This window comes from Pelobates fuscus, chromosome 5, assembly GCF_036172605.1.
Source record: "Pelobates fuscus isolate aPelFus1 chromosome 5, aPelFus1.pri, whole genome shotgun sequence".
In the NCBI taxonomy this organism is placed as follows: Eukaryota; Metazoa; Chordata; class Amphibia; order Anura; family Pelobatidae; genus Pelobates; species Pelobates fuscus.
In genome coordinates this window covers 120,180,606-120,207,549 of record NC_086321.1, presented here as the reverse complement: position 1 = coordinate 120,207,549, position 26,944 = coordinate 120,180,606, and the positions used below count along the sequence as shown (strand labels likewise).

Below are 26,944 nucleotides of genomic sequence, written 5' to 3'. Positions count from 1 at the left end.
TGACCTCACACATTACATTAATATTGTAGAAATCTTCACTGTCTTGACCTACAGCAATCTCCCCCAACCTCCAAACTCTCCTTTTACCCCTCTCGAAAATCACCTGACCCAGCACTGCAACCTCCTTCTACAGCTCCACCATCTTCTCTGTACTAGATATCTTGGCACCTCCTATATTACAATCATGCTACTCTACGCTCACTTGTAACCTCCAAAGATGTTCCAGAACTGCTCAACACTGCTGGAGAAAGTTTAATTCTGCATTTGACTTCCTCCACTAAAAAAAATATTCTATGCCCACACAGTTTGGCACTTTGCTGCACAAAACAACACTACTTCAACACCCTCATAACCACTCTCTTCTGAGAACCTAAACACCTCTTTTACACTAACTCTCTTCTTTGTCCTATTGCTGCTTCTCCTCCTACTAACGTGACTGCTATAAACTTTGCAACTCACTGCACTAAAAAGATTTCCATGATCAGGGAAGAGATCTCGAATCTCTCTTTTACCCCTGCCAATACTTCTACCAATCCTGCACCCTCCTATGTTTTATGCTCATATACACCCACTACACCAGCAGAGGTTTCTGCTCTGCTTTGGTCCTCCAGCCCCACCACTTGTTTCCTTACTTCTATTCCCTCACATCTTACTGGCGCTCTGTCTCCTTCTCTTGCTCTGCCCCCTCACTAAAATATTCAATCTCTCCTTCTCCTCCATCATATTTCATTCACCCTTCAAGCCAGCAAACATCACCCCCATTCTAAAAAAGCCCAACCTTGACCCAAACTCCCCATCCAAATACCACCCTATCTTGCTACTATCATCCAACTCTCTCCTCAGCCCATTTCAGTCCAGATTCGTCACTCTGTGAAAACTGCCCTAACCAAAATATCCAATGATTAAATAGCTGCTAAATCAAGTGGTCGCAACGCTCTCATATTTCTTCTTCTGGTGTTTTCGAAACTATTGATCATTACCAACTTCTTCTCATCCTCCGTAACCTCAGACTATGAAACTCTGCTCTTTCCTGGTTCTCCTCCTATTTCTCCCAGCACTCGTTCAGTGTTTCTTTTCCAGGCTCTTCCTCTTCTCCGCAACCCTTCTCTCTCTCTCTCTCTGTTCCCCTACTCGAACTATACTGCTTCCCTTGGTAAATTCCTCAGCTCTTTTGGCTTCAAATGTAATTTCTATGTGGATGACATGCAAATCTACCTGCCTTCTACTGATCTCTCGCTGTCCCTCTTGATTCATGTTTTGACTTTTGATGCTTGCGAATGTCCGAAATTGCCAAATTTCGGAAGTGCCGAACCGAACCGAATTAATGAAGTGCTGAATTTAGGAAGTGCTGTACTGAACCGAATTGCTGAATTTCGGAAGTGCCGAAGTGCTTCGGATTTCTGAAAAGTGGCAAAGCAAAAGAGGGAGGGAAAATTACAGGAACGATGACAGGAATCTAACCCGAGCCCTACCCCTAACATTAATACTACCCCTAACCCTAGTCCTACATGTGTAAGCGGTTGTGTGATTAGGATTAGGGGTTATGGTTAGGGTTAGAGGTTAGGGGTAGGGTTAGGGGTAGGATTAGGGGTAGGTTTAGGGAATTGCCAAAGTCCCGAATTGCCAAAGTCCCAAATTGCCAAAGTCCTGAAGTCCCGTATTACGGACGTGCCAAACTGAAGTGCTGAATTGCTGAAGTCCCGAACCAAATATTTGCCCATGCACATGCCTACATCCTACCCTTACCTTTTGTGTCACTTTACCTCACTGCGTCTTGAATATGAGCTCATTTGAGCAGGGCTCCCAACATCCTCTTTTTCTGTGTGTCTAACGTGTCATGTTGCAAATAGGTGCCTGTAAGTCCACCTATTGTACAGCGTTACGGAATTTGTTGGCGCTTTATAAATAATAGTAATAATAATAATAATAGAGAGAAAAAAATTACTTCTGCCACACTAACTATAGCAAGAATGGCTCATATAAGTCTGTCTATGCTGAGTATAGTAGTGCTATTCCCACTAGCAGTTAAAATCTAGAATTGGCTGAAAATAAAGTAATTTATAGCATGGAGTATGGACCAGCTAAGGGGATGTAGGACACAAGTCATGGTAAGGCAAAACACAACTGTATGGCTGTTTCTGAAAACCCAATAATAGATTACTGTATCTAATGAAAAATGAATAGTTATTTTAGCTCAGGAAAACATGGGTTTCAAGAAAAGCAGAGCCATATGTTTATCCGTTTGACTAATGATACACAGAATTACATTAGGAAGAAGGATGAATCGATCAATTAGCCTTATACATTCAGATTGAAATACAGATTAAAAAACAGATGATATTGATACTGAGCAGCTCTATAAAAAGGCTCTTCATAAAATGACATCTTTAAAGGGTCAGTGTAAGCACCATAACAACTTTGCACCTCTCCAAAGCTGATTGTGCTGATTCTGCTCCCTATTGCGTGTCCAGCGAGGATTTTGGCTATAGCAATTTGCAAAAATCATTGCAGCAACAGATTACCCCAGTTCCGTGACATCAAAGGATGAATGTTACTTCTTCCTTTGACGTCCAAACTCTGTCCGTCTTTTACGCAGAATGTATACGTTACACATTTTACTTGGACAGAGATCCCTCCTCTCTCCTGGAAAGAGCCTTTTCTTAGTATGTCATTTAGTATGACACATATGTCTGTGTGACATACTAAAGGCTAGGACTTTAAAATATTACAGGATTGTGTTTCATATAAAATAAATATGTGGCTTATCTTATGGGAAATAATATATGTGGAACATACAACATTCCCTATTGGGGATAAATTGGGTATCTCCTTTAATTTATTTTATTTTTAAAGTTCCATTTATATATACTGCTACTACTCACACTTTTACACACACTAACACACTATTACACACACTAACACACTATTACACACACACACACACACACTGCTGCTTAAGAAAGTTGTGCCTACAGGCACTCGCGAAGTAAATCCAGCCCTGTGCAATACCCTCAATTATTCAATGATGCTGCCTCCCCTTATCTGTTGTGTTTGTCCCTGCTAGGGGACATTTTCCAAGCAGGGCAATCCTCACTTGTAATACCGATTTAATTTGATTTATTATCTATGTTTATATAGCTTCCACAGCTTCTACCATACTGTGTAATATTACAGGGTCATGGACATACTTAAAAGCGAGAGAAATCTCAATGTATCCTTCCTGGACACATTTTTTATAAATAAATATACTTACCCGGGGAATTGTGAGTTACTGAGAGACTAATGGGATTACAACATGTAACAACACATTCTAAGTCAACATATAGGGATCATATTACCCATATATTTCACAGTTCTCCACAATTCCTAATTTAGTGATGATACCCCTAAATATTATTTTAACATTACATGTAAGTTTCGAGATTCCTATTCCTATGACGATAAGTTTGTTCATATATTCTGCTACGAGTTTCTTCATTCCTGCAATGCTTCTAGATTGCTAAAATGTCCAGTATTCTAGAACTCTTGTTAGAACATCAAAATGCAGAACAAAATGCAGAACTTTACCAACTCCACAGTCACTGAGAAGATGAGCAACCATCTTTCTTAGATGATTCCAGGTACCACCTGGAGCCATAGTTAATTACACATTAAAATATAGTGTATTGTTTTGGTCTGTCATCAGTAAAAATTATATTTTGGATTCTTATCCTTGTCCAACTTAACATTTTTACAAACTAATTTCTTGCACATATTACAATATATTACCGGGGAAGGTTATTGTTCTAAAAGAAAATACTGTTACTCCTTCCTTTGAAGATATAAAAGACACATTAGTAACTTTTAACTACAGAATGACTGGGCCCTACTTCTTATAATATATTAAGAAATATGTATTTATATAGGTTTTTTTTTCCCAGAACTGGGAGAAACCATTTATATTTCAATTTAATTTATTCTGACATTTTATTCTGACATTTTATTAAGTATCTATTGAGTTTCAATATTTCAATCCATTTATTCTCACATAATCCACAATTATGGAGCTGACATAGATAACTTTTAGAGTTCAATAACAGAAGGAGGTTTTTGTCCTTTGCCTATACCTGGTAAGTTGAACGGCTTCTGTTGGCGAGTGCACTGAGGGGATGGGTGGAGAGGAGAGGGTGGGGTGGCGCTGGGCGGAAGTGGGGGAGCAGGTGAAGACGGTGTGGAGGATGTCGTAGAGGAAGGGTTGCTGCTGGAATCTGGCTGGTAGGGCACTGGAATATGGTCCTGGGGAAACAAAAGAGAAAACACATTGGGAAGCAGATGAGAGGAAAGCAGACAAACTGTGACATATTGGGTAAAATTAAGATTTGAATACAGCTTTTATCAGTTTCATAGACTGTTACGATCAATCACTGTGAATAAGGGAGACTATGTCTAATTTGTGACGACACAACTACATGAGGGAACAAGAAGAGAGAAACAAAAAATGGTCCACAGTCAGTGGACTTACAATTCTCTTCCATTCAGCTTAAAGTGCACTAGCAACACATCCTTGTGTGACTCCAAGTGAAATGTTCATCTATTAAAGACTTAAGAATAAAAAATAAAAAAAAGTCCATGAGACAAAGAAAAAATAAATGTGGTCACCTTGATAGAAATATATTACCTTCATTATCGTTATGGATATAAAATATGAATCACAATCACAATTGTTAATGTATCAAAAAATTCCACATGTAACACACCCCAAAACCCAGTGAGTGATCTGCTACAACTAGGAGTCTATACTCAGAACAACGATTTAAGAAATCAATCTCAAAAAGTAGTTTGAAAATTAAAATAAAATGCAGAAACACGAAAAAAAAAAGTAGTTTTTTTCCCCCACTCACATTTTCCTGTTTCGATTATGCCCTAAATATTGTGATCCTATAACCAGGTCACAAATCACTATTTAGTGAGATAATACCACCAGTGGCTGTTAGCTCATAGGATGCAAGCTGGTTTGTAATCATTAATTGCTCAAACAGTTTATCTGTTTTCAAACTAAAGACAAGCCAGCAGTGTCATTTTTGTCAAGTTTTTCTTCTTGAAAAAAATTCAATAAACGCTAATAGCATCCCTTAGTCGTAGAAGGCTTTAAATCACCTGTCTGCAGCCTTTTTATATTATGTGCTGATAATCTGTATGTCATCTCCAATTTCTCTTCGTTTTAACAAACGCAGTAATGTATTTCTTGCTTCTTGTACACCATTACGGTTCTTTTCACATTCCTCCCCCACCTCCTCCTCCTCCAGTATGTTTGTATTTTGTTTTGTCTTGGTTTATTTATACGTGTAGATACAACAGTGCCTAAAAACTCTGCATACCATCTGGGATAAGTCTTTAACCAGATGGCTTTAGAACCAAGTAGGCAGCTTCTCCTAAAGAACAACTGCCCATTCTGCCCTCAGCACTACGGCGGCACCCAAAGTCTACCCATCCCTCTGTGATATTATTGTGCAAAACGTAGGGAGAACAGTAACATAAGCCAAGATCTTCTAAGACCAGGGGGAAGTGGTGCAAAGAGTACATTCAGAAATAAAAGTGATGCGAGGTAATTAGGAATGTATACTTTAGTTCAAGCAAATTATTATATCGTCATCCCTCAAGAAAAAAAAAAGACTACAATGGGTAGTTCAGCTTATTAACTCCTTTACTACTGTCTGTCTGCCAAACGACAGAAAATCTACTGAATAAAGTAGTACAGAAAGTATTAGAAGCATTCGATATATTGATAGTCCATAAATACGAGGCAAAACAATGATTTTGTGTTTAAAAGGCTGTTCAGGGATACCTGAATTAAAATTAATTTACTTTTTTTCCTTTCATTATTACTTTACAGAAATATTAAAGGGTGGGGGGGAGGGGGGAGTGTAAGAAGGTATACAGTATCTTTCTATAATTCAGACTGGTAGTAGTAGGATTACAGTTGCCCTTGCCCTATTAATCTTTTAGATGGTGTGCAGTTCATTTCCATATTTATTTATTTTTTTCTAGATTATTTTCTTTTAATTAGTGTTCCAACCTGACACTTGACCCTGATCCTTTTAGACTGTAAGCTTGTTTAAGCAGGGAACTGTTTACCTACTGTTTCCGTATGTCAAAAATGTACTGTTAAAATTGTTTGTCTATTGTACCTACTGTAGAATTGGTGCTATCTAAATAATTGTACTTGTAATTTAAACTTGGCTGTTTCAAAACAAAACATCAGCCTACATCAAGCATCACTTAAGATAAATGAAATATCTATCAACCATACTTCACAAGCTCTCTGCCTTGGCGTCTTACCACCTAAAGCTTCAAAATAAAGCTTTTATTTGACCTTTTCTAAGTGAAGAAAGCTAGGAACAGTTTAACCACCCTATTATCTATTTTATAGACTACTGCAAGCCACTTTTAACTCATCAGTTGTACTGACTTTACAGAGTGGAATTGCTGACGACTTATGTTTGTTCCTGCCACACTTTGTAACTTTTTCCACAATTGTATTCTATTGGTATATACAGAGAAAGACCATTTCCAGAAACTTGTCTGTCTTCATCTTATCTAGCTACTTTTATATATGAAACAGGTTGTTGTTGAGAACCTGGTGACCGCTATATGTATAAGATCTAATTAACTCATTACTTTTAGATTTTCTTGATTCGATTTCAATGTCTTTTTAATCAGATTTTCTTCCTTTATTATAACATCCATGAGCAAGGGGGAGCACTAATCTCAGACATTGATTTCCTAATGAATGCTGTTTATTCCTTTATGCCAAATCCAGCACAGGTCATGGGACAGAAAGCAATGTGTTTCTTATACTGCTTTACAGTAGAGAGATTTAAAAAAAAAAAAAGATAAATATTATGCTATAGAAAAGACTTAATGACACCCCAAGACAGAGGATTTGTTTATGTGTTTGGAGCTAAAATGCAACAGTTAATTGAACACTCTAGTTACCAAAACAGGTAACTTAATGAAGCCGTTTTGGTGTATAGATCACGCCCCTGCATTCTCATTGCTAAATTCTATGCCATTTAGGAGTTAAATCAAGCTGTTTATGAAGCCCTAGATGCACATCTCCCTGCATGTGACTTACACTGCCTTCCTAAGCACTTCCTGTAAAGAGAGATCTAATGTTTACACTTTCTTTAATGCAAATTCTATTTAGTTTAGAATTTATTTTCTCTGTCAGTAGCCTGCTAGACTCTACAATAACCTCCTGTGTGTGATTAAAGCTCAATGTACATAGCAGGAGAAAAACGCTTAAAACATGTTACATCTGATTTGTATTTGATGTACTCATGTCTGCTTCAATTGATACCGACCTCTATGAAACATTCACTATTTTGCAAAATGGACATAAATTAAGAAAATTGCATTTTTAAACGTCAGTGCTTAAAGTTGATGTGTCAATAAAATAAAATTAATCTAATCTGCTTCTATATTGTTCCCTGAGTTTGAATACTTTTTATTTCTATTTTTTATTTTCAGAAAAAGTGACACTTTTCCTAATGTATAGCAGTCAAGTTGACAAAATTTGACAATTGGCGTGGCTTAGAACAAACTCCACTTCCACTGTCAAGTTATATTTACCCATAATTTTTAGCTGTCCTTCTGGTCCTATCCTGACATGCCCTGCTGTCCTCTATAAGACTATGTTGACTGATAACATAAATGGGCATAGATGGAATCTGCTGCACACAGTCTCAAATGCCAGTGGAAGGCAGTTACCACATATCACTGCCAGACGGCATAATATGATGGCTGCCAGACTGAAGATCTGGTGGCAGCTTCGGAGACCAGACCTTAAAACGGGGGACCGAAGGCTATAAAAAAGATATTGCTGGCAATGTGAGGGTACAATGAGATGTTGAGAATAATAAAAAAAGCCTGTGACAGAGCAACCTGAAATGTCACTTGTGTTTTGTTATTTTCACCTAGATGAGGCGACAGGTGGTAACTGTTACCATCTAGCATGGAAAACAGGTGTTACGTATCATTTAGCATCTCCAATTAATATCTATGGAAGATGTTAAAGCTTTCAGCAGCCTCTAATTCCCCTCAGTCAATAGCTAAGTTTTGAAGCATTGAAACTGTTGTAAATCACTAACAATAGTGGCAGCCATTTTAGTGATTCTCAGTTTGTTGCTAAATGATTGAGAGAAGATGAAAACAAGCACAGAGTTTGGATTGCAGTAGAGAATTAAGCTAATTCCTGCAACAAATCTCTTCTAAGATGTAGGAATTCTAGGGATACTATAGGCACCAAAACAACTTTAGCTTAATGAAACAGTATAGATCATGGTTCGTCAACCTGGTCCCTACCGCCCACTAGTGGGCGTTTCAGGATTCCAGGTGGGTGGTAGGGATTTCCAGGTTGATCGGGCGGGCGGGTGCGAGCCGGCGGTACCCGTGCGACTGGGTACCGCCGTGACCATTTGCGGCTCCGGCCAGCCCGGTAAACCGCCGGGGCCGCCTTCCAAAGTGTCCATCGGGTGGCCCACGCTGTCAGGGCCACCCGATGGATGCGGATTGTAAGGGGGCCCGGTCAGCGCTGGGCGCTTTAACAGCGCGACCGGGCCCCCTGTGATGACATCAGAGCTGGGAGGAAGTGATTCCCCGGTCACTCCTCCCAGCTAAAACTGAGAGCCGCGCGGGAGGAACACCAGGGAGTCAGAGTGGTAACTCTGACTCCCATCCACCTGAGCCACCACTGGACCCCAGGGAAAGTCACCCTCCTGCACCTTAAAGGTAGGAAACAGGAGGGTGACTTAAATATAATGTGTGTGTGTGTCTTTGTAGGTATGTCGTGTGTGTGTGTGTGTGTGTGTCTGTCTGTATGTGTCTTTGTATGTATGTCTTGTGTGTGTGTATGTGTCTGTCTGTGTATATATGTGTGTGTGTGTCTGTATGTGTCTTTGTATGTATGTCTTGTGTGTGTATGTGTCTGTCTGTATGTATGTGTGTCTTGTCTTTGTATGTATGTGTCTTTGTATGTATGTCTTGTGTGTGTATGTGTCTGTCTGTATGTATGTGTGTCTTGTCTTTGTATGTATGTGTCATTGTATGTGTGTCTTGTGTCTGCATGTGTGTGTGTGTCTATGTATGTCTGCATGTGTGTGTGCATGTCTGTGTGTGTCTGTTTGTATGTGTGCCTGTCTGTTTGTATGTATGTGTCTTGTGTGTCTGTATGTGTGCCTGTCTGTATGTATGTCTTGTGTGTGTCGTATGTGTCTTGTGTGTGTATGTGTCTGTCTGTATGCATGCGTGTCTTGTCTTTGTATGTATGTCTCATTGTATGTGTGTCTGCGTGTGTGTGTCTATGTATGTCTTATGTGTGTGTGCATGTCTGTTTGTATGTGTGCCTGTCTGTTTGTATGTATATGCTGCAAGACTAAATATTTGATATCTGGTTCGATTTTCGTAAGGAACAAACGAAGGTCTCTTTCAGTGATATTCAGACGAATTCTCTGTTTGCGCATAATATGATTTCTCATTTGTGCGTCAGCTCATCTCCTCTCCCTCCTCAATTCCCCTCCCCACCTTTTTTCCCCTTTTTTCTATTTTTTAACCGTCCTTATAGCAATGCCCAGTAGGAAGGCTGAGCTAGGTAGCCCACTTACTATAGTCCACTATAACATACAGACACACACACACAGGACACACACACAGGACACACATACAAAGACACAGACAGGCACACATACAAAGACACAGACAGGCACACATACGTATGTGTGTGTGTATGTGTGCCTGTCTGTGTCTTTGTATGTGTGCCTGTCTGTGTCTTTGTATGTGTCTTTGTATGTGTGTCCTGTGTGTGTGTCTTTTTTGTGTGTCTGTATGTTATAGTGGACTATAGTAAGTGGGCTACCTAGCTCAGCCTTCCTACTGGGCATTGCTATAAGGACGGTTAAAAAATAGAAAAAAGGGGAAAAAAAGGTGGGGAGGGGAATTGAGGAGGGAGAGGAGATGAGCTGACGCACAAATGAGAAATCATATTATGCGCAAACAGAGAAGTCGTCTGAATATCACTGAAAGAGACCTTCGTTTGTTCCTTACGAAAATCGAACCAGAAATCAAATATTTAGTCTCGCAGCATCAACCTCATGGATCTCATTAATCACTAGTAAAGGTAATTTCAATTTACTTTATTGTTTTCTCATTAAACGTTATAAAGTTAAAAACCTTATAAACCTGCATTAAGTAGAAATAAAAAGATAAATGTACGTACATTTATTTTTTTTAAAAACACCCTCCTTTCTTAAAAATATTCTGCATTTGCGCGAAAACTGGTGGGCGGTAAGGAAATTTTTTCAACCAAAAAGATGCATTAGTGGGCGGTAGATAGAAAAAGGTTGACTACCACTGGTATAGATAAAAATCCTGTAGTCTTACTGCTCAATTCTCTGCCATTTAGCAGTGAAATCACTTTTCTTTCTCTATATGCAGCTCTAGCCACACCTCCCCTAGCTATGACTCACACAGCTTGCATGAAAAAAAAGTTCATTTTCATTTAGGTGTTCGCTTGTTTTAAAAGTTTTTATCTCCTGCTGTGTAAATTGAGCTTTAATCAGACACAAGAAGCTACTGCAGGGTATAGCAAGCTACTGTCAGAACAGGAAATAAGACATTTTAAACTAATTGGAATTTGCAATAAAGGAAGTATAAACATTAGATCTCTCTTTACAGGAAGTTTTTAGGAAGGCAGTGCAAGTCACATGCAGGAAGGTGTGACTAGGACTGCATAAACAAAGTGATTCAACTCCTAAATGGCAGATAATTGAACAGTGAGATTGCAGGGGCATGATTTATAGACCAAAACTGCTTCATTAAGGTAATTTGTCAAGTTGTTTTTGTGTTAATAGTGTCACTAAGGACACTATAGTCACCAGAACATCTACAGCTTAATGTAGTTGTTCTGATGTCTACAGCCTGTCACTGCAGGCTTTTTAATGAAAATTCTACCTTTTCAGAGGGTTGTTGGGGACCCTATACTGGTAACCTGCCAAGGACCCTACAAAGACATAATTGGGCACTGGGGTTAAGAAATGACTTGTTTGAATAAAGAACTTTGTTCCTTTTGCCATGACCCAAAATCCAAATGTGAAATATGTCTGACCTGTGTCTCACTGTATAAATGGAAAGGATATTCAGTAATTGCCATGACGGGCACAGGACAAATCAATGTAATGTAATCAAGCCAATGTTTCCTGTTATCTGCTGTATGATTTGCGTGTCTTCATTGTTTGCCCATGACTCTATCCATCTGCAAGACTGCATTAACATCCATGCTATGCTAGGTCTGTAATTTCACCTCTAAGTATAACCACATATCTAGGATATTATCTTATAGCACAACAGTATCCACAAGGTATGTAACAAAATAATATGAATTAAGCAAGACTTTATATTACTAAATACACATTCCTTTCTGCTGGAAATATTATATAGCACACAAATATTATGTATATAGTATAATACAATGTGATGTGGCTGTAAAGTAAAAGACAATTAACGGACAATATCCCCGTGTTTGCAAAAAAAAAGCAACAAGGGTTTTTCTAAATTTTAGATTTTCAAGCATCCATAGAACTAATTAACCCTTTTCCTATCAAGGTCTTTTTCCTGATAGCACAGGACATAAAGTTATTATCAGAAGCATCTGCAGAAAGAAGCATAGGTCTCAACAGTCCTTACATATTGTGGCAGCAGAGAATGAGGATTTGTGGCTATCAACTGTATACCATGGTGGCCAACACAGGATCTCTCTGAGCAATTGCTGCCTCTTGATTTTATTTTTCACTGAGCTAAACAAACCAGGAAGTAACATGAGCGGTTGTCTGGTTGACAGCCATGGGTGTGTAACCAAAGTTAATTTATAAAAGTGTAAATTGCTGTTGAAATCTACACTTTTTTGTAAAATGAAAAGAGGACACACTCTTTACATATAGAACATTTCAGCAAGCTAAAGTGCTTTAGGGGTCAGGTGTGTCCATTTAAGCATGGACATATCTCTGTGAATGTTCCTTCATACTGATGGAGGTTACAGGGTCCTATCATGTCACACCTTCTAACCCTAGAAGCTTATATCTGTCAAATATATAGACATTGCATGCTCCACGATTATTAGAAAATGTTCAATTTCTCCTCTCATCAAATTCTCCATTAGGTCACATGTTGCATTTCAAAGGTCGACACTTGGCTATTAGATGGGATCTCATCTTCCATATTGGCCTTACAAACAAAGCAACATGTCCATGCAGAATGCCATGTTATTTTGATCAGTATGGCCTATTAAGTTATTTGTGTGAAAGCACAATGCATGGGTACTATCACTGAACTCTCGAATCTGCTCAACTGTATGTTGTTGTCTTGTTTTGTAGGGTTATGAAAACATTCCTTTAATACTAAAAGCTCATTTACAATAAATAAAGAGACACGCCGATTTTGGTATTATTTTACTAGATCCAAAAGCTATTCACTGTATGAGAACTGTGTGGGCAGTCATTGTCATTTTGAACGCATTTGTTTGTTTTGCTAGTAGGTAATGATCACACTTTGCATGACAACAGTTTTAAAAGCACACACAGACAAAAAGCAGAAGATTCATCAGAGGAAACGTAGCTGTAAATCTCAATATTATGATATGTTAACTGATAACTATTATATGACTGGATCTTAAAGTGGCACTATAGTCACCAGAAACACTACAGCTTAATGTAGTTGTTCTGGTGTCTATAGTAGTCCCTGCAGGCATTTTCATTTTATTTATATTACTAGAGGTGCTTCCTGGGTCAGTACTGGATAATGTGGAGGTGCTCAACTTTCCTCACAAAGGTGCATTTTACCGTGCATGCACATTGGCCTCCCAAGGCTTTAATTTGAGAAAGCATTGGATTCGCTGAGATCTTCTATTCTGATGATCTCAGCCATGGAGGCGGATCAGTAATACACTTTTGTATTCCTGACCCTATAGTGTTCCTTTAAGGACTATGCATATAACATGGCTGTCCTTTAATATGTGATGTCCAACAGATGGGGGAGATGAAGGTGTGTTTTTGTAATGTTCATTAGAATAAAGATCTTTGCCAGATAGTAACAATGGTTTGAAAGAGCTTACCTTGTTAATTTTGTTTGTTTTAGGCAGGGTCTGGCTTACATGGAGGTCGGAATAACGGGGTGGTTTTCGCAAAGGATTATTGATGTCACATGGTACAGATTCTGTTCGGACCAATCGTGCTTTAATGGAAGAGATAAAAGTAGCATATTCAATAAAAAGTCAACATAAAGACGACACATCCAGTACAAGTAGTAATTAATCACTGTTTGATTAAACACAACTAGATTAAAAGCGCACCTCATGAAGAAACTCAGTAAAATATAGGTTGACTAGATTTCCATTTTAAGATTGGAATCAATCATAGGAGTATTACCAGATTTCTGAAACTTGTATCACTTATATTCCACAAATGTCCCACTTTGTAACTTAAATCGGATCACCACTCAAGGAACCTTCAAGGATGTTTCATAGAAGGGATGGTTACAAGGAAGAAGCTAAGCTCTACATTGAAAGAATTTACAGAAAGGGAATGTTTGAAACCTTGTTGGTACAGTATAGGAAAATTGCCTAAGCAGGAAATGATTCAATGTAAACACGTCTCTAGTATGCCAAGCAAAATCTATGGGATTTATTCATTAAACAATGAGTTTTAGAAAGGTAAACTTAAACAAAAATAAGGGCAAAATGTCAATTTAGAAAAATAACGCCTCGATTTAATACATTTTTCTAATGTTCAATACTGTTAAAAAAAACTTTCCAAATTATTAATCTACGAAAATGCGCATAGACTTCAATGGTGACTTCTGGAGATTATAATTTTAAAAGTTTTTCTAATAGCTTTGAATCATTTGTAAAGCTTATTAAATTGAGATCTACGTCCAATTTATTACAATTAAAATTAGAAGTCGGTTTCTTAATTTTTCCTTTCTCTTTTAATCCTGAAAACTGAGTGAGATTAATCAAACTTGTTTTTTTACTAAAGTGAGAATTCAAAATTAAGTCAAATTTAAGGCAAAAGTAGTCTAGTGAATAAAACTAAAAGTGTTTTTAAAAAAAAAAAAAAAAAAATGCCGTATACAATCTCAAATCTGCAATCTGTTCATGTTTACAAAATTTTTCTAACAAAAAGTTCCAAAAAGTGTCAGCTTTCCTCTGCCTAAATTACTACATTTTGGCAGAAGTGTCAATTTCAGAAAAGACCAGAAGATGAAGTGTTAGGGAAAAAAGTGAAACAGAACACTTTTCTGGTGGCAAAAGTGATGGAAAGATAAACCCTTTGCATCACACAAAAAATGGTGTAAATTAAAAAAATTATAGGCAAAAGAAGGTAAAAAACTGACAAATTTAATAAATTAATACAATAAAGGCACACAACTATTTGCAACACTTTGATAAATCTCCCCAAATCTATCAAATCTATCATGTTTATATAAATCCTTCAACATTGTCAAGAAGGAAAGGTTGCGACTTACCTCCTCTGTGTATGATAAGTAAATGGCACGGAGGGGCCTCTTTGGTGCATTTATTGTGGCACTTTAGCCTAGTGAGAAAATATGAAATAATCAGAATGTGAAAAAAGCATTACATTATTAGGTAGTAGTGATGTCGCGAACATAAAATTTTCCGTTCGCGAACGGCGAACGCGAACTTCCGCAAATGTTCGCGAACGGGCGAACCGCCATAGACTTCAATAGGCAGGCGAATTTTAAAACCCACAGGGACTCTTTCTGGCCACAATAGTGATGGAAAAGTTGTTTCAAGGGGACTAACACCTGGACTGTGGCATGCCGGAGGGGGATCCATGGCAAAACTCCCATGGAAAATTACATAGTTGATGCAGAGTCTGGTTTTAATCCATAAATGGCATAAATCACCTAACATTCCTAAATTGTTTGGAATAACGTGCTTTAAAACATCAGGTATGATGTTGTATCGATCAGGTAGTGTAAGGGTTGCCCGCTTCACAGTGACAGACCAAACTCCCCTTTTAACGCACCGCAAACAACCGCATACAGTCCATTTGCACAACCGCAAACTCCCCATTTGCACAAGGTTGGATACCAAGCTAGCCATGTCCCGTTCCTTGTCCTCCCTGATGTCATTGAAGGTCTCTTCCTCCACTCAGCCATGTACAACACCAAGGGTCCCGAAAGGTGACAACAAGCACCCTGTATTTTTTTTTTTTTTTTAAATGTACACTACTGTTACACCAGATATGAGTTGCACTGGTGTGACACTGTGCCCTGGCAGGTCCTGAAACGCACACGTGTGAAGGAAACTGACTGCTATTATTTCACAGTCAAATTTCTAGTTTTTTTTTTTATGTACACTACTGTTACACCAGTGATTGGCCCACGTCATGCCTATGCCCCCAAAACGTTCGTGTATGGGGGTGCTGGAATGACGTGGGCCAATGGGAGCCTGAATCAACTTTTGGCTCCCACTGCCCCTTTAAGAGCAAGCTTGTGACTCGAGCCGTGCTCCTAGTGCCAGGCGGGCCACGTGACCGTTCACTGCGGTCAGTGCACGCGGCTAAGTCAGAAGAGGAGATCAAGCCGCATGCGCCTCGTGTGGAGGCAGGAGTGATCCAGCCACACGCGGCTCAAGCTTAGGAGCCAGGTCGGTCCCAGGATAAGGTAAATACAGCCACAACCACTTATCCCAATCACACACCTTTCCTAACGTCCTATCCCATTAAAAGCATATTACCGCGTATTTAATAAAACAGATAGAACCCCTACTTCATCCAGGTTACCGATCGATGGTTCGATATTCTGAGCCCTCTCTGATTTACTGTACACGACTATTCGATATTCCCACAAATTTTATATAGCATTTTATGTTTGTTTAAGACCACTTTAAAAATATTGGATATCGCTAAAAATCATGATCACTATATACTCTCTCTACAAACCTCTAAAACGAACCAAACTACTCATCCATCCGCTATACCACTTTATCCCACCTAGAACTAGTGCCCAGTTAAAATACTTGACTCTTACTTACCCACACTCAGTTTTGCCACACACATTTCACCACTACTCTCACTGAATCCCTCTGACTACTGCTAAATTCATCTTCTACATCAGAACACTACTCCTAAGATTGGGTTGTATCCATGTCTCGGGTCTTTCATTTAGAATAGGGGCAGCTTCGGTCTCCTTCAACACTGACACTCCAGTGCATATTATTAAAAGATTGGGCAGATGGAAATCTTCAGTCTACAACCGATATATTCCTCATCCCGAGAAAAAAATGAGGAAAGCTTTTAAAAGTTTGGCTTTGTAAATTTAATGCAATAAGTGTGTTTTTCTTTAATACCTTTTCACCCTCTTTGCATGAACCCGATTTACATATATTACTAATATGTTTCTGAACATATATATTATATTATTCACATTCACTCACTCACTCTCTGGGCCGGCCTAAGACATCATGCTGCCTAGGTCCAACGATAAATGACTATGGGGGATAATGTATAATAAACACAGGTTACTGGCTATGGGGGGGATAATGTATAATAAACACAGGTTACTGGCTATGGGAGGGATAATGTATAATAAACACAGGTTATTGGCTATGGGAGGATAATGTATAATAAACACAGGTTACTAGCTATGGGAGGATAATGTATAATAAACACAGGTTACTGGCTATGGAGGGATAGTGTATAATAAACACAGGTTACTGGCTATGGGATGATAATGTTTAATAAACACAGGTTACTGGCTATGGGGGGATAATGTATAACAAACACAGGTTACTGACTATGGGGGGGATAATGTATAATAAACACAGGTTACTGGCTATGGAGGGATAATGTATAATAAACACAGGTTACTGGCTATGGGAGGATAATGTATAATAAACACAGGTTACTGGCTATGGGAGGATAATGTATAATAAACACAGGTTACTGGCTATGGGGAGGATAATGTATAATAAACACAGGTTACTGGCTATGGGAGGATAATGTATAATAAACACAGGTTACTGGCTATGGGGGATAATGTATAATAAACACAGGTTACTGGCTATGGGGGATAATGTATAATAAACACAGGTTACTGGCTATGGGAGGATAATGTATAATAAACACAGGTTACTGGCTATGGGGGGATAATGTATAACAAACACAGGTTACTGGCTATGGGAGGATAATGTATAATAAACACAGGTTACTGGCTATGGGAGGATAATGTATAATAAACACAGGTTACTGGCTATGGGAGGATAATGTATAATAAACACAGGTTACTGGCTATGGGGAGGATAATGTATAATAAACACAGGTTACTGGCTATGGGAGGATAATGTATAATAAACACAGGTTACTGGCTATGGGGGATAATGTATAATAAACACAGGTTACTGGCTATGGGGGATAATGTATAATAAACACAGGTTACTGGCTATGGGGGGATAGTGTATAATAAACACAGGTTACTGGCTTTGGGGATAATGTGTAATAAACACCCAGTTACTGGCTATGGAGGATAATGTATAATAAACACAAACACACACAAAAAAATAATGCAGCTTCAGAATTAATCTAAATTGTATGCTGTCTAGGAGGTGGGAAGGTCTGGGAGGGAGGGTCTGCTGCTGATTGGCTGGAATGTGTCTGCTGACTGTGGTACAGGGTCAAAGTTTACTTAATGATGACGAATAGGGGGCGGACCGAACATCGCATATGTTCGCCATCCGTGGCGAACAAGCTATGTTCACCAGGAACTATTCACAAGCAAACCGTTCGGGACATAATTATTAGGTAGTATAGTTCTTACCAGGATCCTAAAATAACATCTCGACTGTCCATCAACTTATCACAATGCCTTCTCAAGTACATATTTTGTAATCCAATTTTTAGAGGTGCAAAATGCATGTTGCACATCCTAATTAAAGTGAGTATAGAAGAGAAATGGCCAGAGAGCAGTGGGTCCTATAGGACAGACCAGGGGTTAACCCTAAATGATGAAGAAAATGAAAGAAAAGAACACAGTCTGTCCACACGTGTATGCATACATACACAGATATCAAAGCAACAGTCAAAAAGAATAATAACTTTATTAGATATAAATAACACAAAAACTGAACTATGTGCAAAAAGGGGGGAGGGGGAGGGAGAGAAAGGGAGATGTCTGATGCGAAAGCACCTGGGTAGTTAAAAAATATATATATATAAAAATATATATATATAAATGGTTTCCTAAATAATGGAAACCGCTAGCTGGGGTACTCCAATTGAGGCAAGAGCCACTGTTGTAAGGGGTACCCACACACTACAAATAAGGGCTACGTACAATCAATGATGGCCGAGCGCAAAAGAGTGTCTAAGCAAGTGGTACACTCAAGGTGCCCGGCTAGAAATCACAACTCAAGACCTCCTCAATACCGTATAAAGTTAGCCAAGTGATACAGTCGTAATACTGTGTAACTGGGCAGGGTAAACAGCTATAGCCAGGACCACTATGATGAAAGGTATATAACCACTTGTAAAATGCTCATCGGTACAATAAATTCTTGCCGAGAGAGAGAGGGTTAATGGGCTCTATTCCAGCTATATGCCAACTCAAAAATTGCTCCTCAGTACAATAGGTTCTTGCCGAGAGAGAGAGAGTTAATAAACTGTATCAGAGTAACGCATACAATAATGGAACCTGGCTGCAGGTACCCTTTGAGTCTCCTTGGTTCTCTGTGATTCTTACAGAGTAAGATAATGGTGGTAACACAGGATCACTGAAAAAAATAAAAAATGGTATGTACAATATATGTTAGAACGGCATAGCTACGGATTTCCCCAAAATTCTCCTCGGAACAATAACATTCTTGCCGAGAGAGAAAGGAGAGAATGATGTACAGGTAGGCTGAGCGGATCTCACGGTGATTAGCCTGTGAGCTCCAAGGGATATATTGTCCCAGTAATGCAGAGTGTAGCACCTCGTACAATGGGACTAATCAGTTGATATCAGTCTTAGAATTCTTTCCCAATCGCTGCCCAACTGACGAGGATCCCTATGTGGGGAAGAATGTGTCCGTTCATGCACACAAAATAGAAACCATACTCATATGGCCGTTTACTGAGCCCAGAGTGACGTCGAATTAGGGCTAAGGTCTCATATATGGCTGTATGGTAGTGAGTGGTGTAATAAATAGCTACGGTTGTCCCCACAGTTCTCCTCGGAACAATAAAGTTCTTGCCGAGAGAGAGAGGGGAAATTAGTGTAAAGGTAGGCTGAGCGAATAACACAGTGATTAGTCTGTGAACTACAAGGGATACATTGTCCCAGTAATACAGAATGTAACACTCCGTGCAATGGGAATAGTCAGTTAGATATCAGTCTTGGGACTATTTCCCGATCGCTACCAATCTGACGAGGATCCCTCAGTGGGGAAGAATGTGTCCGTTTATACACCTAAAGTAGAGACCATACTAATTTAGCCGTATCATAAGCACGGAATAACGTGGAATTGGGGCTAGGGTATAATATATAGCTGTATGGTATGCTGTGAGTGGTGTAATGGAGGACCAAGATCCCTCCTCGTCATATAGTAAAGTGTTAACTTCAGTAGTGGAAGAAAAAAAATGGTACCTTCTTGGGTACCCGGTATAGTAAAGAGGAGTAAGAGGAGGACACAGGTTGAGTGTATCCTAAGTCTTTACCGATAGTGCCCATGTAGTGCTCGACAGTACTGTATGTTGTGCCTTGGTCGGCAACAGAATACTGTGAGTGAGTACTAGCGTATAAGGATCGGGTTTTGGTTTATCCGATCATAGTATATGGAGATAAGTGTTTAAATAACCCAAGCCCAACTGTTGTAGTAGTGGGGCGAAAGGTCCGGACACCCAAAAGCAGGTGTCAGACGGTAGCGTTAGGTAGGATCTCTCCAGCGTCTTGCCCGACGCGCGTTTCGCCTGGGAGAATACCAGGCTCGTCTCCCCTGACCTACCTTTACACTAATTTCCCCTCTCTCTCTCGGCAAGAACTTTATTGTTCCGAGGAGAACTGTGGGGACAACCGTAGCTATTTATTACACCACTCACTACCATACAGCCATATATGAGACCTTAGCCCTAATTCAACGTTACTCTGGGCTCAGTAAACGGCCATATGAGTATGGTTTCTATTTTGTGTGCATGAACGGACACATTCTTCCCCACATAGGGATCCTCGTCAGTTGGGCAGCGATTGGGAAAGAATTCTAAGACTGATATCAACTGATTAGTCCCATTGTACGAGGTGCTACACTCTGCATTACTGGGACAATATATCCCTTGGAGCTCACAGGCTAATCACCGTGAGATCCGCTCAGCCTACCTGTACATCATTCTCTCCTTTCTCTCTCGGCAAGAATGTTATTGTTCCGAGGAGAATTTTGGGGAAATCCGTAGCTATGCCGTTCTAACATATATTGTACATACCATTTTTTATTTTTTTCAGTGATCCTGTGTTACCACCATTATCTTACTCTGTAAGAATCACAGAGAACCAAGGAGACTCAAAGGGTACCTGCAGACAGGTTCCATTATTGTATGCGTTACTCTGATACAGTTTATTAACTCTCTCTCTCTCGGCAAGAACCTATTGTACCGAGGAGCTATTTTTGAGTTGGCATATAGCTGGAATAGAGCCCATTAACCCTCTCTCTCTCTGCAAGAATTTATTGTACCGATGAGCATTTTACAAGTGGTTATTGTCAGGATCGGGACAGGGATCCAACACGCAGAGTACAAAGAGTGGAAAGGTACGTATACCGGGCCTTAGAATGGCCGGACTAACGTACCGAGAGTAATAGAGAATAGTCAGAGACAAGCCGAGGTCGAGGGAACGAGAAGACAGATAAGCGAGAGGCAAGCCGGGTCAAGGGATAACAGAGATAAGCAGGGTAGTACAACAAGCCGAGTCAAAAACAATAGAGCAAACTAGAATACCAGAGCACTGAGTGACTAGACAAGCTAGAACCACGACAGGGCAATGAGCTGAAGTGAGAAGTAAGCTTAAATACCCTGGTTCTGGATGGTAATCACGCCTCTGACAAGTACCGATTGGATATCGGACACTTGAGTGACAGGTCGCTCGTGATAGCGTCATGACGTCACGTATTGAGCGTCCCGCTAGAAAAGGATGTGGATTCCTCGCGGTCGGTGTTTAAGTGACTGGATGAACCGCGAGGAACGAAGGAAACAGCTCGTTTGGACGGATAAACTACTAAGTCTCTACCTCTTTTAGAGGTAGAGACCTCAGGTACCCTGACAGTACCCCCCCCTCTCAGATACGCCCACCGGGCGGAAGGAACCGGGACGAGATGGGAAGTGGAGGTGAAATGCTCTGCGAAGGCGAGAAGCATGAACGTCCTCCTGAGGTACCCAACTCCTCTCCTCAGGACCATATCCCTTCCAGTTGACCAGATATTGCAATTTTCCCCTTGAAATTCTGGAATCAATGATGGAGCTGACCTCGTACTCCTCCCGACCCTCCACCTGAACAGGACGAGGTGAGGAAACCTTAGAGGAGAATTTGTTGCAAATAAGAGGTTTCAACAAGGAGACATGAAACGAGTTAGGAATGCGTAAGGCAGGTGGCAGAGCAAGGCGATACGCAACCGGGTTGATACGAGTGAGAACCCTGTAAGGACCTATGTAGCGAGGAGCAAATTTCATAGATGGAACTTTTAGGCGAATATTCTTAGTGCTCAGCCACACCCTATCCCCAGGAACAAAGACCGGAGCCGCTCTTCTATGCTTGTCAGCGTGTCTCTTGAACAACGAGGAATTATGTAACAGAATTTGCCGAGTCTGATCCCATAATTTCTTCAGGTTGGCGACATGATCATCAACCGACGGTATCCCCTGAGAAGAGGAAACCGAAGGAAAAATTGAAGGATGAAAGCCATAGTTCATGAAGAAAAGGCTAGAGCGAGTTGAATCACAAACAAGGTTATTGTGTGCGAACTCCGCCCAAGGAATCAAACCGACCCAATCGTCCTGGTGTTCGGAAACAAAGCAACGTAGATACTGCTCAATCTTTTGATTGGTGCGTTCAGCAGCTCCGTTAGACTGAGGGTGATAGGCAGAGGAGAAGTTCAATTTGATTCCCATTTGAGAACAAAAGGATCTCCAGAAACGTGAGACAAATTGAGAACCTCTATCAGAAACAATCTCCGAAGGAATCCCATGTAGGCGAAAAACTTCTCTCGCAAAAATCTCTGCCAATTCAGGAGAAGTCGGAAGTTTAGGTAATGGCACGAAATGGGCCATCTTTGTAAATCTATCCACCACCGTGAGAATAACAGTCTGTCTCTTGGAAGCAGGCAAATCCACGATAAAGTCTATGGACAGGCAGGACCAAGGTTTCTCAGGAATGTCCAAGGGGTGTAACAGACCACAAGGAGATGTATGAGGTTGTTTAGTCTTAGCACAAGTCTCACAAGCTGCGACGAACTCCTCAATATCTTTTCGTAGTGAAGGCCACCAGAAATCCTTGGATATCAGAGAGTATGTCTTGCGAATACCAGGATGGCCAGCTACTTTACTTTCGTGAAAACATTGTAAGAGCTCCAGTTGGAGTTCAGGGGGAACAAAGTTTCTTCCCTCAGGAGTGTTTCCGGGTGCCAGATGTTGTGACTTCAAGATCTGGTCAAGTAGCGGAGAATGGATTTTGAGACTGGTATTAGCAATAATATTGCATTTGGGTACAATGGAGGACAAAAGTGGTTCAACTGAAGCAGAAGGCTCATATTGGCGAGATAGCGCATCGGCTTTAGAATTTTTTGACCCAGGTCTGTAAGTCAGAACGTAATTGAAATGGGTAAGAAATAACGACCAACGAGCCTGCCTGGAGGACAAACGCTTGGCCTCTCCGATATAAGACAAATTTTTGTGGTCCGTTAGAATGGTAACAGGATGTAATGTACCTTCCAATAAATGTCTCCACTCTTTCAAAGCCTTGATAACCGCTAGTAATTCTCTGTCACCAATGTCATATCTGCTCTCTGTACCAGACAATTTTTTAGAGAAAAATCCACATGGATGTAATGGTTTATCAACACCCAACCTTTGAGATAGGACAGCACCTAAACCAGTCTCTGATGCGTCCACCTCAAGTAGAAAAGGCAGAGAAGTGTCGGGGTGAACTAAAATTGGAGCGGAAGCGAAAAGTTCCTTGAGAGTTTTGAACGCAAGAAGAGCTTCAGTAGTCCAATTCTTAGTATCAGCCCCCTGTTTGGTCATATTGGTGATAGGTGCGATAATTGAAGAATAACCCTTAATAAAGCGCCTATAATAATTAGAAAAAACAATAAATCTCTGTACGGCTTTAAGACCTTTGGGTAAAGGCCACTCTAGAATGGACTGGAGCTTATCCGGATCCATCTTAAATCCCTCCCCCGAGATCACATAGCCGAGAAAGGTTACCTGGGTTTGATCAAAGCTACATTTCTCCAACTTGCAGTATAAGCCATGCTGGAGAAGCTTGTGCAAAACCCTCCTGACTTGCTTGTGATGAGTCTCAATCTCACTAGAATGTATGAGTATATCATCTAGGTATACAATGACGCAATCTTGCTGAAATTCCCTAAGAATCTCATTTATCAGATCCTGGAATACAGCTGGTGCATTGCATAACCCAAAAGGCATGACAGTATATTCATAGTGGCCATATCGAGTATTGAATGCCGTCATCCACTCATGTCCCTGCTGGATTCTCACCAAGTTATATGCCCCTCTGAGATCTAACTTGGTGAAAATTGTAGAACCCTTCAAACGATCGAAGAGTTCGGTGATCAAGGGAATCGGGTAGGCATTCTTAATGGTTATCTTATTTAGGCCTCGATAATCAATACAAGGTCTTAAAGAACCATCCTTCTTTTTAACAAAAAAAAATCCAGCCCCGGCAGGAGAGGAGGACCTCCTAATGAATCCCTTGTCTAAATTTTCGTGAATATACTCCTCTAGAACTGAGTTCTCTTTCGTAGATAACGGGTATACATGACCTCTGGGCGGCATGGTACCAGGGAGTAGGTTAATTTTGCAATCAAAGGACCTGTGTGGAGGTAAGGTATCGGCTTTCTTTTTGTCAAACACTGCCTTTAAATCTAGATACTGAGACGGAATTTGTGTCTCTGTAGGATTGTCAGAGTTAGTCGCGGTGTTGGTTAAGCAGTGTCAGGGTACCTGAGGTCTCTACCTCTAAAAGAGGTAGAGACTTAGTAGTTTATCCGTCCAAACGAGCTGTTTCCTTCGTTCCTCGCGGTTCATCCAGTCACTTAAACACCGACCGCGAGGAATCCACATCCTTTTCTAGCGGGACGCTCAATACGTGACGTCATGACGCTATCACGAGCGACCTGTCACTCAAGTGTCCGATATCCAATCGGTACTTGTCAGAGGCGTGATTACCATCCAGAGCCAGGGTATTTAAGCTTACTTCTCACTTCAGCTCATTGCCCTGTCGTGGTTCTAGCTTGTCTAGTCACTCAGTGCTCTGGTATTCTAGTTTGCTCTATTGGTTTTGACTCGGCTTGTTGTACTACCCTGCTTATCTCTGTTATCCCTTGACCCGGCTTGCCTCTCGCTTATCTGTCTTCTCGTTCCCTCGACCTCGGCTTGTCTCTGACTATTCTCTATTACTCTCGGTACGTTAGTCCGGCCATTCTAAGGCCCGGTATACGTACCTTTCCACTCTTTGTACTCTGCGTGTTGGATCCCTGTCCCGATCCTGACAAGCAGAGAGGTAAGACCTTCCGCAAGCATTTCTCTTGACAATTCTGTCCCCATGAAACTATCTCCCCTGACTCCCAATTAATAATAGGGTTATGTCTCCTCAACCAGGAGTACCCCAGGACTATGGGAATAGACGGAGATGAAATGAGCAGTAAGGATATGTCCTCTCTATGTAGGATGCCAGCAGTTAAGTTAATCGGTATGGTCTCACGGAAAATGACAGGCTCAAGTAACGGTCTACCATCGATGGCCTCAACAGCCAGTGGTGTCTCTTTTAACTGGGATGGAATAGCATGTTTGGCAGCAAAACCCTGATCTATAAAACTCTCAGCAGCTCCAGAATCGATTAGTGCCATAGTCTTGACTACTCCCTTTTCCCACTTTAAAGAAACGGGTAACAGAAGCCTGAACTCTTTGTAGTTGTGAATAGAGGACAAAGTAGAAACACCCAAGGTCTGTCCTCTAGAGAAACTTAGGTGCGAGCGTTTCCCGAACGATTAGGACAATTTAGGCGTAAATGACCTCTGACTCCACAATACATACATAAACCCTCCCTTCTTCTGTACTGTCTCTCCCTCTCTGTGAGATGAGTACTGCCTATCTGCATAGGTTCAGAAATACGTAAGTCCTCGAACTCAGAATTTTGAAAGGTAGGCGCTAGTTTAAAGGAGGGTCTACGGGTCCTATCTCGAGTGTTCTGCCTCTCTCTTAGGCGTTCATCAATACGAGATATAAAAGAAATTAAATCCTCCAAATTCTCAGGGAGTTCTCTAGTAGCGACCTCGTCAAGAATTACATCTGATAGCCCATTCAGAAACACATCTATATAAGCCTGTTCGTTCCACTTAACTTCTGCCGCCAAGGACCTGAACTCTAGTGCATAATCCACAAGTGTTCGATCGTCCTGTCTAAGGCGCAACAGTAATCTAGCTGCATTGACCTTTCTACCAGGAGGGTCAAAAGTTCTTCTAAACGCAGCTACAAAGGCATTATAATTATAGACTAGTGGATTATCATTCTCCCATAAAGGATTGGCCCATCTCAGAGCTTTCTCAATGAGTAAAGTAATAACAAATCCAACCTTCGCTCTATCTGTAGGATAAGAGCGGGGTTGTAATTCGAAATGGATGCTAATCTGGTTCAGAAAGCCACGACACTTCTCCGGTGACCCGCCATAACGTACTGGTGGGGTAATACGGGAAGAAGCACCTACAGTGGCTACCTCTAGACCTGAGACTGCAGGAGAAATAGAAGGAGTACGTGTCTCCTCAGGTGGGTTACTAGCACGAGACAAAAGTGCCTGTAGTGCTAGAGCCATCTGATCCATCCTATGCTCCATGGCGTCAAACCTGGGATCAGAAGAACCAAGCTGACTGTTTGTACCTGCAGGATCCATTGGCCCTGTCGTAATGTCAGGATCGGGACAGGGATCCAACACGCAGAGTACAAAGAGTGGAAAGGTACGTATACCGGGCCTTAGAATGGCCGGACTAACGTACCGAGAGTAATAGAGAATAGTCAGAGACAAGCCGAGGTCGAGGGAACGAGAAGACAGATAAGCGAGAGGCAAGCCGGGTCAAGGGATAACAGAGATAAGCAGGGTAGTACAACAAGCCGAGTCAAAACCAATAGAGCAAACTAGAATACCAGAGCACTGAGTGACTAGACAAGCTAGAACCACGACAGGGCAATGAGCTGAAGTGAGAAGTAAGCTTAAATACCCTGGTTCTGGATGGTAATCACGCCTCTGACAAGTACCGATTGGATATCGGACACTTGAGTGACAGGTCGCTCGTGATAGCGTCATGACGTCACGTATTGAGCGTCCCGCTAGAAAAGGATGTGGATTCCTCGCGGTCGGTGTTTAAGTGACTGGATGAACCGCGAGGAACGAAGGAAACAGCTCGTTTGGACGGATAAACTACTAAGTCTCTACCTCTTTTAGAGGTAGAGACCTCAGGTACCCTGACAGTTATATACCTTTCATCATAGTGGTCCTGGCTATAGCTGTTTACCCTGCCCAGTTACACAGTATTACGACTGTATCACTTGGCTAACTTTATACAGTATTGAGGAGCTCTTAAGTTGTGATTTCTAGCCGGGCACCTTGAGTGTACCACTTGCTTAGACACTCTTTTGCG

General features: G+C 40.8%; 1 protein-coding gene across 2 annotated transcripts in view; it reads right to left on the bottom strand.

The window, feature by feature from the left end:
- KSR2 (kinase suppressor of ras 2) overlaps positions 1-26,944 on the bottom strand; it is a 462,507-nt gene that overhangs the window by 111,144 nt on the left and 324,419 nt on the right. For both annotated transcript variants that reach the window (XM_063454189.1, XM_063454190.1), the window contains 3 exons: positions 14,554-14,621; positions 13,142-13,260; positions 4,107-4,275 (listed from right to left, as the gene is read on the bottom strand). In XM_063454189.1, coding sequence (XP_063310259.1) covers positions 4,107-4,275; positions 13,142-13,260; positions 14,554-14,621 — 356 coding nt within the window. The remainder of the gene's footprint in view (positions 1-4,106; positions 4,276-13,141; positions 13,261-14,553; positions 14,622-26,944) is intronic.